General features: G+C 38.9%; 1 protein-coding gene across 19 annotated transcripts in view; it reads right to left on the bottom strand.

The window, feature by feature from the left end:
* Positions 1 to 12,782, bottom strand: part of PPIG (peptidylprolyl isomerase G) — a 38,783-nt gene that overhangs the window by 11,438 nt on the left and 14,563 nt on the right. For 15 of the 19 annotated variants that reach the window (XR_014829519.1, XR_014829522.1, XR_014829521.1 and 12 more), the window contains one exon: positions 803 to 1,016. Coding sequence is in view for 12 of the 19 variants with exons in the window: in XM_084999411.1 (XP_084855537.1) it covers positions 803 to 1,016 (214 nt within the window). In the remaining 7 variants the exon portion in view is untranslated. Of the gene's footprint in view, positions 1 to 802; positions 1,017 to 10,911; positions 10,970 to 12,782 lie in introns of all 19 variants that reach the window. The other 4 variants (XM_084999416.1, XM_084999418.1, XM_084999417.1 and 1 more) reach the window with 1 other exon arrangement.

Genomic DNA, 12,782 nt, shown 5'->3' with positions numbered 1-12,782 from the left:
AGGCCGGTGGCTACAGTTCCGATTGGACCCCTAGCCTGGGAACCTCCATATGCCGCGGGAGCGGCCCTAGAAATGGCAAAAAAACAAAAAGACAAAAAAAAAAAAAAAAGCAAAGGGAGTTCCCATCATGGCTCAGCCATTAACCAACCCAACTGGTATCCATGAAGATTCGGGTTCAATCCTGGCCTCGCTCAGTGGGATAAGGATCCAGCATTGCTGTGAGCTCTGGTGTAGGCCGGCAGCTACAGCTCTGATTGGAACCCTAATCTGGGAACCTCCATATGCTGTGGGTGCGGCCCTAAAAAAGAGAAAAGACAAAAAATAAAATAAAATAAATGTAAGCAAAGAAACTGCGTTAGAGGCAAAGGGCATATACAGATTATTTCAGAAAAAAACAGACAAGAAAGTAAATAGGCTGACGTTATCTGCCTTCTACCCTTATGCTAACATGGGGCTGGGGAAGACAAAAATAGCAAAAGAGGCTGCTATAGAAAATAAGGAAAATCACTGGTTCCCTATAATTCACACTGATTTCATATTCCTGCCCTAAAATACAAACCTATACAACCAAAACATTAGTTCAATGAGTTCAGACAAAAGTAACTGAATGGTTTTGTTGAAAATTAAAATATACTAAAATTTAATCTGTGGACTACAGAATATCAGAATGGCCTTATACTTCATGTTATGAACCATTTCTGTTTTCATATTCCCATATATTTGATAGAAAATCCCAATGGATTTATATATAAACAGCAGGGAATTAGAATACAAAGCCAGTACTGTAAAAGTAAATTAATACCTTTTCTTGCTTTTCTTTCGCTTCTTCTTTTCTTTCTTGTGTTTACGAGAATTCTTCCTATGTTTTTTCTTTCTCTTTTTTGATTTCTCCTCAGAAGCACTTTCAGAATCAGAAGAATCAGAAGATGACTGAGAATCACTTGAGCTATCTGATTCACTGGATGATGAGGAGGAGGAGGAGGAGGATTTGTGCCTTTTCTTTTCTTCTTTCTTAGCTTTAATAAAAAGCAAATTGGTTTGGTCAACACTTTTTACAAATACTTTAAGTGGAAATTTAGATTTTTTGCAGATTCTTTTTGGGGGGGGGGGTCTTTTGCCATTTCTTGGGCCGCTCCCGAGGCACATGGAGGTTCCAAGGCCAGGGGTCGAATTGGAGCTGTAGCCACCGGCCTATGCCAGGGCCACAGCAATGCGGGATCCGAGTTGCGTCTGCAATCTACACCACAGCTCACGGCAACACCAGGTCCTTAACCCACTGAGCAAGGCCAGGGATCGAACCTTCATCCTTAAGGTTCCTAGTCAGATTCATTAGCCACTGAGCCATGATGGGAACCCCTGCAGATTCTTAAAGTCCAATATTTAACACTTAGCTCATCCAGTTATTTGAACTGAGGGGTACAGGAAAGGAGTTAAGAGTCAGGATTGGAATCCAGATCTGTAGATTCATGGCTCAGAGTTACATCTATTAAGCTAAAGAATTTTGGAGAAATAATAGGTTAAGTCTAAAATACTAAACTATGTTAATTTTAGGAAACGCCTGAATGAGTTTTTTAAAAGCACAGAAGTAACATTCAAGATTCCTAGATTCTAATCTTTTTGTAGTTTTCAACTTTTTCTCTTATTACCATGATTGGAAATAGAACTGAAGTGAGGGAAGTGCTAGGAAAAAACACTGCATCAATGTGGAAAGTTAAGAACCGCAAATCCATTGGTACGGGCTTATTCAAAGCTTGAGCATTCCTCCACTGATTAAGAAATTTAGCTTACCTGAAGAGCAGACTTACAACCGGGAGTAGTGGTAGTCATTTGCCAATGATTAAGAACTATCTGCTGGGGGAGGGGTGTCTCTACAAAGAATAACTGCAAATTTACATTTTATTTTGGGTTAAGGAAGTTTAATTTTAAAAGAGGTCCCAAAACAAATGCTTTAAGGACCAGGAAACTAACACAAATAAGTGAAGTGAAGTGAACCAGGAATTGGGGAAAACTGACAGACTGGATAGAGCCTGACCTAGCTAACAGTATTGCTATTCAAACCAGGGTGAACTTAAGTGAATTCAACAATCCAATTAAAAAATGGGCAGAGGAGTGAACAGACATTTTCCCAAAGAAGACATACAGATGGCCAACAGGCACATGAAAAAAGGCTCAATATCACCAATCATCAGAGAAACGAAAATCAAAACCACAATGAGATATCACCTCACACATGTCAGAATGGCTATTATCAAAAAGACCACACATAGCAAGTGTTGATGAGGATGTGGAGAAAAGGGAACTCTTGTGCTGTTCGTGGGAATGTAAATTGGCACAGCCAATATGGGAAATAGTATGGAGGCACCTCAAAAAGTTGAAAACACCAGTGCCATACACCCCGGTAATTCTACTTCTGGATATTTACCCAAAGAAAATGAAAACACTAATTCTAAAAGATACATTCAGGAATTGTGGCACAGCAGGCTAAGGATCTGGTGTTATCACAGCAACAGCTAGGGTCACTGCTGTGGTAAAGGTTGGATCCTTGGCCCAGGAACTTCCACATGCTGTAGATGCAGCCAAGAGAAAAAAAAAAAAAGATGTGGATGCAACTCAACATTTACTATAGCATTATTTAGAATAGCAAGCTATGGAAGCAACCTAAGTGTCCACGGATAGGTGAATGGATAAAGATGCAGGTTCCAGTCCACACACAATGGAGTATTACTCAACTGTAGAAAAGGAAGAACCTCCTACTCCTTGTGACAACATGGATGGACCTAGAGAGTACTGGAGGCTAAGTGAAAATAAGTCAGACAGAAAAAGACAAATACTGTATAATTTCACTTACATGTTGAATCTGAAAAACAAAAAAAACCCCCAAATATAACAAAACAGAACTCATAGAGACAGAGAAGAAGCTAGTGGTTGCTAGAGGGGAGGGAGATAAAGGGATGGGAAACAAGTTTATAGATTAAGAGGTTCAAACTTCTAGTTATAAATCAAGTCATGGGAATGTAGCATAGAGCATATGGAATATAGTCAATTACACTGTCATAACTCTGTATCATGACAGAGAGTAACTAGACTTATGGTTATCATTTTGTAATGTATAAAAACATTGGGAGTTCTCGTCATGACTCAGTGGCTAACGAATCTGACTAGGAACCATAAAGTTGTTAAGGATCCAGCATTGCCGTGAGCTGTGGTGTAGGTGGAAGACAGGGCTCGGATCCTGCGTTGCTGTGGCTCTGACGTAGGCCAGCAGCTACAGCTCCAATTCGACCCCTAGCCTTGGAACCTCCATATGCCGTGGGAGTGGCCCGAGAAATGGCAAAAAGACAAAACAAAAACAAAAACATCAAATCACTGTTGCGCACCTGAAACTAATATTTTAAGTCAACCATGCCTTAATTTAAAAAGTGAATGGAGTTCCTGCTGTAGTGTAATGCGATCAGTAGCATCTTGGAAGTGCAGGTTCAATCCCAGGCCTGGCACAGTGGGTGAGGAGCCCTGTGTTGCAAGAGCTGCAGCTTAGGTTGCAACTACGGATCAGGTCTGATCCCTAGCCCCAGAACTCCATATGCCACAAGGTAGCCGAAAAAGAAAGAAAAAAAAAGTGAGTGAGTGAATTTAGGACAAAGCTGGAACAATACTGATATATGGGTAACTGTAAGAAACTGGAACACATCAAACATATTAAAATCCATCAGTTCATAATGACATTGTAAATAAAATACATAGCATTTATCCTTTTTGTAGATGAACTATACCACTGGCTAGCCAAATAGTAGATGAAGGGAAGATGCTCTTTATTAAAAGTACTCCAGGAATAAATGAAGAAGGAATTTATAATATTGCCATTTTGGGAGTTGCCCTTGTGGTGCAGCGGAAACGAATCCAACCAGTATCCATGAGGATGTGGATTCAATCCCTGGCCTCACTCAGTGGGTTAAGGATCCGGTGCTGCCATGAGCTGTAGCGTCGGTCACAGAGGTGGCTGGGATCTAGTGTTGCTGTGGCTGTGGTATAGGCCAGCAGCTATAGCTCTCATTTGACTCCTATCCTAGGAACTTCCATATGCTGGGGGTGTGGCCCTAAAAAACAACAACAAAAAAGAATATCACTATTTTACAAATCCTAATGAGGCAATGACCACCAATGGCCCTACTGAGCACAGAGACAACACATCATAAGTGACTCTTACACCCATCAAAAGGAATTTAATAAATCCTAACTGTACCTTATCAATTTTTTAGACCTAACTACAAAATTATATGAAATAGGAGAATAGGAAGAACACACTACATGACACAAAGACGCAATCAGTAAATTTTAGTGTATGCAATAATGGAAATACTATAGTACAAATGACTGAGTTTGTTCAACAAATAAATCTCAAGAAAACATAAAAGGAGACAGTGGGAGAATCTTTTAAAAAAAATTACAAGATCAACTCAAATGCTGGAACCTGGTTTGGATTCAAATTCGAACATCAAAAAATTAACACTATGAAGAATTCCCATCATGGCTCAGAGGAAACGAACCTGACTAGCATCCGTGAGAACCCAGGTTTGACCCCTGGCCTTGCTCAGTGGGTTAAGGATCCGGCATTGCTTCGAGCTGTGGTGTAGGTCAAAGGCAAGGCTCTGATGTGGCGTTGCTGTGGCTGTGGTGTAGCCAGAGGCTACAACTCCAATTTGATCCATAGCCTGGGAACCTCCATATGCCCCTGATGTAGCCCTAAAAAGACAAAAAAATAAATAAATAACATTAATGAAATTAGAAATTTGAATACTGTAAGAATTTTTTATATTTGGGACTATATATGTATATATATGTCTACATATGATTACAGTATTTTTTTAAAAGAGTCATCTTTGGGAGTTCCCACTGTGGCTCAGTGGTAACGAATCCAACTAGTATCCATGAGGATGCTGGTTTGATCCCTGGCTCCACTCTGTGGGTTAAGGATTTGGTGTTACTGTGAGCTGCAGTGGAGGTCCCAGACATGGCTTTGATCTAGCACTGCTGTGGCTCCGGCATAGGCTCCAACTTGACCCCTAGTCTGAGAACTTCCATATGCCAAAGGAGCGGCCCTTAAAAAAAATTTAATTAAAAAAAGTCATCTTTTAGAGATAAATAATGAAGTATTTATCAATAAAACACCAGGCCTAGGAGTTTCCATGTGGCGCAGCAGAAACGAATCTGACTAGGAATCATGAGGTTGCAGGTTTGATCCCTGGCCTCGCTCAGTGGGTTAAGGACCGGGCATTGCCGTGAACTGTGGTTGTAGGTCTCAGATGAAGCTCAGATCCCGAGTTGCTGGCATAGGCCAGTGGCTACAGCTCTGATTTGACCCCTAGCCTGGGAACCTCCACATGCCGTGGGTTTGGCCCTAAAAGGACAAAAAAAAAAAGACAAAAAACCCAAAAAAACCCCACCATGCCTAGAATTTGCTTCAAAATTAGAGAAAATGAAGGCGTTCCTGTCGTGGCTCAGTGGTTAACGAAATCTGACTAGGAACCATGAGATTTCAGGTTCGATCCCTGGCCTTGCTCCGTGGGTTAAGGATCCGGCGTTGCCGTGAGCTATGGTGTAGGTCTCAGGCATGGCTCGGATCCTGAGTTGCTGTGGCTGTGGCGTAGGCAGGCAGCTACATCTCTGATTAGACCCCTAGCCTGGGAAACTCCATGTGCCATGGGTTTGGCCCTAGAAAAGACAAAAAAAAAAAAAAAGAGGAAATGGAGAACTGGTCAAGTATAGGTAACATGAGATTGGCCATGAATTAATTATTTAAGCTGGGAAGCTGGGTAATGAACATGGATGTTTTGTTATACTATTTCAATCACTTCTGTGTATGTTAATATTTTCCACAATTAAAAAAATTGGAGAGGACAAAGAAATACATCTTTGGACTGTCAGCTATCTGTTTACAGATCTTAATTGAAAGGGTTAACAACTGGTTTGTAATCTTTCTGTTAGCCTCTGGAATACCCAAGGATTTGGCAGTTGGCCAAATTACTCTTGAAACTCTTAACTCAATTCAGTACAGTAAGAATCTGGCTGAAGTTACTATGTATTTGACCAAAGACTTGCGGTTCACTGTCAAAACTGTTGTTCTAAGCACTGATGAGATGCTGCTGCACTGGAGAATGGGAACAAGATATAAATGTTGAAGGGACCAAAAAAAAAGAGTTCTCTTGTGGCACAATGAACTAGTTTTCACATCACCTTTTATCTAAGCATTTAAGTGAAGCAAGATATCACAACAATATGGAAGGCCAGAAAAAGATTTACAACTATTTTTATGGTAAAATAATCTGCCCAAAAATCAGAAGACATAAACTATAAAAGGAAAATAAATTATATTTTAGGAAAGATGCATTCCAAGAGAACTTTAGAAAGCCCTAAAGTTGAAAAGGTTTCCTCTTTTGATGTTTGTCAATACCATTTGAGTAAAATGCATGTCCCTTTTTCCTGTGAATCTGCTCAGAAAAAAAAAAAAAAGATAAAATGACTGATAAATAGCAGTTAAATAAATAGAAAAGGAAAAAGGAAAAAACAGACGCATGACAATATCAATATTAGCTCTAAGAGAATGTAGCTTGAGTTTCAAAATCTGGATACACCTATATTTAAAAATATGATTTTGGAGTTCCCATTGTGGCTCAGTGGTTAACGAATCTGACTAGGAACCATGAGGTTGCAGGTTCGATCCCTGGCCTTGCTCAGTGAGTTAAGGATCTGGCGTTGCCGTGAGCTGTGGTGTAGGTTGCAGACCTAGCTTGGATCTGGCGTTGCCGTGAGCTGTGGTGTAGGTTGCAGACCTAGCTTGGATCTGGCGTTGCTGTGGCTCTGGCATAGGCCAGCAGCTACAGCTCCAATTCGACCCCCCAGCCTGGGAACCTTCATATGCCTTGGGAGCAGCCCAAGAAATGGCAAAAAAAAAAAAAAAGATTTAGGCACATGGTGAATCTGACTGAAATTTCATCCTTCTCAGATCAACAAGTATATTTAACTGAGTAATACATAGATATATATTCAACACAATGCCAGGACATGAAGAGAAAGAATTGTGTGTATATAGGGAAGTTCCATAGGAAACTACTATCCTCAAAGAATTTACTATCTACTTGGAAAGCAGGACCAAGAAGCCTGAATTTAATAGCATACAGCATCTGAAAAAATACATTAAGTCATAATAAATTTAGAAACACTGACCATAAATTGTATATGGATTTATTGGTGAGTACAGTGAATAAGGATAAGAGTAAAGTAAAAAGGCTCTGGAGAAGCAGTTAATTCTGCTGTTACATAATATACACACTTCCATAAATCACTGTACTATGAAAAACACTGCACAGTAAAAACTACATAGCTTATGGGAAAGGGGAGGTTAGGGACACAAAGTTCAAAAACCTCATCAGTGACATATTAAGAGAATGGGAAACTAATAAAAATAGCCGAACTATTTTACACATGTTAAATAGTTAAGAAATACATAACTGACAATAAATATGGCACTTTACTTTGAGAATGCCATGGGGAGTGCTTGCAGAAGTGAATGCGGTTTGTGAATTACTAGAAAGTAGTGAAAGGGGGGGTGATATGAAATTAGATGCAAAATTTTAGTAGCAGACTGTGCTTAAACGTGGTTCATAACACAAGTGATAAACCAGTAGCTTAGTAGGTATGTGTTTGTGTAATTTTTGCATATCCCTATAAAGCTGTTCAACTAGGATGGTTCCTCCCTTACCCTAGAAACTTCCACATGCTGAAGGCATGGCCGAAAAAAAAAAAAAAAAAAAAAAAAAAAAAAAAAAAAAAAAAAAGCTGCAGGGCCTCAGAGACCTGCAGAATAATTTTTTAAAAAATGACCTAACGACTATCTGTGTTACCAGAATCTTAGACGGAGAAAAATTTGAAACTAAAATAATTTTTAAATGAAATTTCCCCCATGTGGCCCTACAGACCTACAGATTTAAGACGTTAAGCAAACCTCAAACAAGATAAACTCTAAGTAATCCACACAAAGACATAAAAATCAAACTTCTAAAAACTAAAAGCAAAGGAAAAAAAAATACCGAAAGCAGCTGAGGAAAAATTAAAACTTACACGGCAACAATGAATGATTTAAATAAAACCAGAGAGGCGAGAAGGAAGTGGCCTAAAACTTTTTTTAATGTGCTGAAAGAACTGCCAACCCAGAATTCTAAATGCAGTAAAGAATACACCTCATGAAAAAAGGGAAATAGACCTTTTCAAAAAACTAAGTTTGTTACCAGCAGACCTACCCTTAAAAAAATGGCTAAAGGAATTTCTTCAAACAAAAGGAAACAACAGTACTAGGCTTGGAATTTCACACAGGAAGAACAGAATGGGTAAAAATAGGAAAGTAAAGGTTCATATAAAAATAAATGGCTTCTAGGGGGAGTTCCCATTGTGGCTCAGTGGAAAGGAATCTGACTAGGAACCATGAAGTTATGGGTTCGATCCCTGGCCTTGCTCAGTGAGTTAAGGATCCAGCATTGCCATGAGCTGTGATGTAGGTTGCAGACGAGGCTTGGATCCCACGTTGCTGTGGCCCTGGAGTAGGCCGTTGGCAACAGCTCTGCTTAGACCCCTAGCCTGGGAACCTCCATATGCCCTGGGAGCAACCCTAGAAAAGACAAAAAATTTAAAAAATAAATGGCTTCTAAAGAGGTGGTAACATCAAATACCTTAGAGATACGCTGATTAATACTAGCTTAAAAAAAACCTGTAAGGCTAGCAAAGATTAGAGTTTGCTATTATGTGGCTTTGCAAAAAGTATAGAGAAATTAATTTTCCTATATTTTAATGGCAGAGTCTACGAACATTACAAATGAATGACCCCTTATAATCTGTTAATTATTTTTTTATTTTTTTTGCTTTTTAGGGCTGCACCCTCAGCATATATAAATTCTCAGGCTAGAGGTCAAATCGGAGCTGCAGCTGCCAGCCTACACCACAGCCAAAGTAATTCGGGATCCAAGCCATGTCTGCAATCTACACCATAGCTCATGGCAACACTGGACCCCACTGAGCAAGGCCAGGGATCCACCCGCATCCTCATGGATACCAGCTGGATTCATTTCTGCTGCACCACAATGGCAACTCTTAATGTTAATTCTATTTCTAGGAATTCACCTTGCATGATCAACATTCACATACATGTAGAATGATATACATAATTTGGGGATTGGTACTGATGGACAGAGATGGGAAAGAGACTTTTCACTGATGATCCTTAACATTTTCTAAATTTTGAACAAGAAAAATGTATTAAATTTAAAAACTGAAGATATTGTAAAAGCTCCAAGACTGTGGAGTTCCCGTCGTGGCGCAGTGGTTAACGAATCCGACTAGGAACCATGAGGTTGCGGGTTCGGTCCCTGCCCTTGCTCAGTGGGTTAACGATCCGGCGTTGCCTCGAGCTGTGGTGTAGGTCGCAGTCGCGGCTAGGATCCTGTGTTGCTGTGGCTCTGGCGTAGGCTGGGGGCTACAGCTCCAATTCGACCCCTAGCCTGGGAACCTCCATATGCCGCGGGAGCGGCCCAAAGAAATAGCAAAAAGACAAAAAAAAAAAAAAAAAAAAAAAAAAAAAAAAAAAAACCCTCCAAGACTGAAAACATTGCTTTCATCCCATTGTCCAAAAACCCCTACTTCCTGCCTAAACCATTTACATAAAATCTATTTCAAAGTATCATGTACAAGCATATAACTATGCTAAAGATAAAATGAAGCAGTACTAAAAGCAAAACACAATGCAAGTTAGGAATCATAATGTATAAAAAGGAACTACGAAGAGCAACACTTTTTTACTCTTGGGCCACTTCTGGTCAGTTTATTTTACTTAGACTATGCAGTTCCCTTATCAGAATGTAAAAGAATTTCCCAACCCTTGTTCACTGACCTTTGCTGGGAGCAAGCCAGGGTATGGTGTAATACTACTGGGTATTGACTTTACTAGTATTACGTTTAGGTGAAAAAACACACTTCCACTTCCATAACACTTTACTTGTAAAAACATAAGGTAAGAAAATGTTGCCTTGGTAGTTTTTTTGAGAGCTATAAATCTTATAACAATGAATTTGATGTGAAATCTTTATACTGAAGGAAATTTCTAGGCCATCATCAAAATAAGATTTGGATAAGCAGAACTGTATCTAAAAAAACTAAAAACTATATCTTTTAGATATTTTCATTTTAAATTACTGGGTCTCCTCTTTTAATCAGTTTCTAAGTTTAACATCCTGTTATTTTCCATTAAAAGTGCCATCACCGTGGCTCTTAATTCCAGAATAAGAATGTTGAAATGAGATCATGTCACTATACAAATGAGTTCCTGATATGCATTTCCACTGTCTCCTGAGTACAAGATTCACGCTGCTTCTTCTATTGTGCTTTTCTTTCCGTACTGCAAGTAATCTGCTTTCTAACATATATATGCATGACTTCTGCTTATGTAACTATTTATTTATTGCCATGTTGCCATAACCAAGAACTTATGTTTCTATGTACTCCATAATATCATTGGCCCCATCTCTTGCTACAAGGCTAAAGTGGACAGACCTCTCTTTAACAACTGCAATGAACACTGAAGAGACCAGCATGACCTGAGATCATGCTAACTCCTAAAAAATCAGGAAGCACCTTATCAAGGTAGTGGTTTCATGGTCGGTATTCCATCCTCCACTCTGCTCCTTGGTAGCCTCTACAGGGATGCAGTTTTTAATTAGCCTCCTCCAATGTTCTACCTCTGCATATGCTGGAAGGATCTTCCCCTTGACTCTGAACCTTTTCAGGCACATATAAATAGCCACAAAAATTAGAATTTCCAATCTCACAAGAGCATAGGGAGAAAGGCCCAAGAAGATTGCCCAGACTCACCAAGACCATATACAGGTGGGCCCAGACAGTCAGATCTCTTCAGAAGTCTTTTTGTTTTCTTTCAGGAAGTTAGAAAAAGAAAAAAAAGATTCTGTATTTATTTCCTTTTACACTGGGGTGTTTATCTCTCAAACAAGGTTTTAAATATAATGATGATGAACACCACTGTGCTGTACAAAGTTTTTTGGCTATTTCCAATTTAAAGCTATAAGGCCATCAAACTTAAAAATGCAATGTAAGACACAGCTCTGCCTAAAAAAAAAAAAAAAAAAAAAAAAACAGATGCTGACAAAATCCGTTCTGACCAATGTTCTGAATAGTAACTGAAGGACTAGAGGGTAACAAGTGACAAACTGTGTGATTTCAAACATAAAGATTTTTCCCTCTTTCCACACTGTGACTCAGAACAGGACAGGCATAGAAGGAATGGCTTGAAAAAAAAATCTGATCTTTTCAGTAACTCCTGGGCAGACACTAACAAAGGGCCAAATCTTCCCTAATTGATAAGGGCAAGGTATGCTTCCTTAGCATGTGTGAGGAACACACACGAGAACACTACATCAACTTTCAGCACAACTTCCTGGCCACAAGGGAATGGACAAAATAAGCATTTATCACTTCAGGTGAAAATACATTACAAAACATAATAATACATAAAGAGTGACATTCATTCACCTTCTCATCCTTTCAGCAAATATTCAAACACTTACCATTCAGTACCAAAAGAATCTTTACAAATAATTTATTAGAGGACTTATGATAATTTTACGGTTAAAGATGTAAGCTTTTTAATTATCTCAATCTTTTTCTAAATATGTAAACCACACAGCATCCTTAACTTTTATAAGGAGATATCCTTAAAGTGTATAAAACATAAGGAAAAAAACAAAGAACACTTAAGTCCAGAATAAAAGATGAAGATTTTTCTAGGTGATGTGGGAAGAAATAAATGCCTTAAACCAAAATATTCCAATGGTACCCACAACACTTTGAAGAATTAAATAGCTAAAGATTCAGGGTCTAAAATTTGCAAGGATTAATACAGACTGCTTCTTAAGTTTTTTTTTTTTTTTTTTAATGTGAGATACCCAGCAACACCTCATTCTTTCTGAATCATGATGAACAGAAGGCATATGTTTTAACTGCTGTTTGTAAATATGTTTATAGCCAGACTCATGAACATAAACAGTTTTTGTTTGTTTGTTTGTTTGTTTGTTTTCATCTTTTTAGAGTCACGCCTGGGGCACATGGAAGTTCCTAGGCTAGGGTTCGAATTGGAGCTACAGTTGCCATAATACACCACAACCACAATGCCGGATCCAAGCCATGTCTGTGACCTATACCATAGCTCACAGCAATTCCGGATCCTTAACCCACTGAGCAAGGCCAGAGATTGAACCAGCATTCTCATGGATACTAGTCGGATTCAGATGTGCCACAACGGGAACTCCCATAAGAAGTTAATTAAACAGTCCCATTATGAACTGCAGCAATATTCCTGCAGTGGTTTACAAGGTATATATGTGCCATAACAGAAAAGAAAATGAAATCACCGCAATTAAAGTAGAATGCAAAGAAAGGAAATTTAAAATAAGCCTTCTCCATGACCATCCTGTGTCTTTTTAAACTAGAACAAAACAAAATGTGTTATTTCTAAATGTTACAGAGCATATCGATATACCTACAACTTGAGAACAGAATGTTCTACTTAGGGCACTTTTGAGAAGGATATTAAAGACTTTAATGAGTTAGCAACACCTAAGAGAAAAAGCTCTAGATCCGGAGCCAGCAAACTTAGGCTTGAAGCCTAGTTTCCTGATATGGTAAATGACAATCTCTTTGACTATATCTGTAAAATGAGGGAAACATTA

This window comes from Sus scrofa, chromosome 15 (genome assembly GCF_054392235.1).
Source record: "Sus scrofa isolate SSC_HxYL_T2T_F1_AM1 chromosome 15, Sscrofa_HxYL_maternal_Yorkshire_Landrace_v2.0, whole genome shotgun sequence".
In the NCBI taxonomy this organism is placed as follows: Eukaryota; Metazoa; Chordata; class Mammalia; order Artiodactyla; family Suidae; genus Sus; species Sus scrofa.
This window is presented reverse-complemented; position numbering and strand designations above follow the sequence as displayed.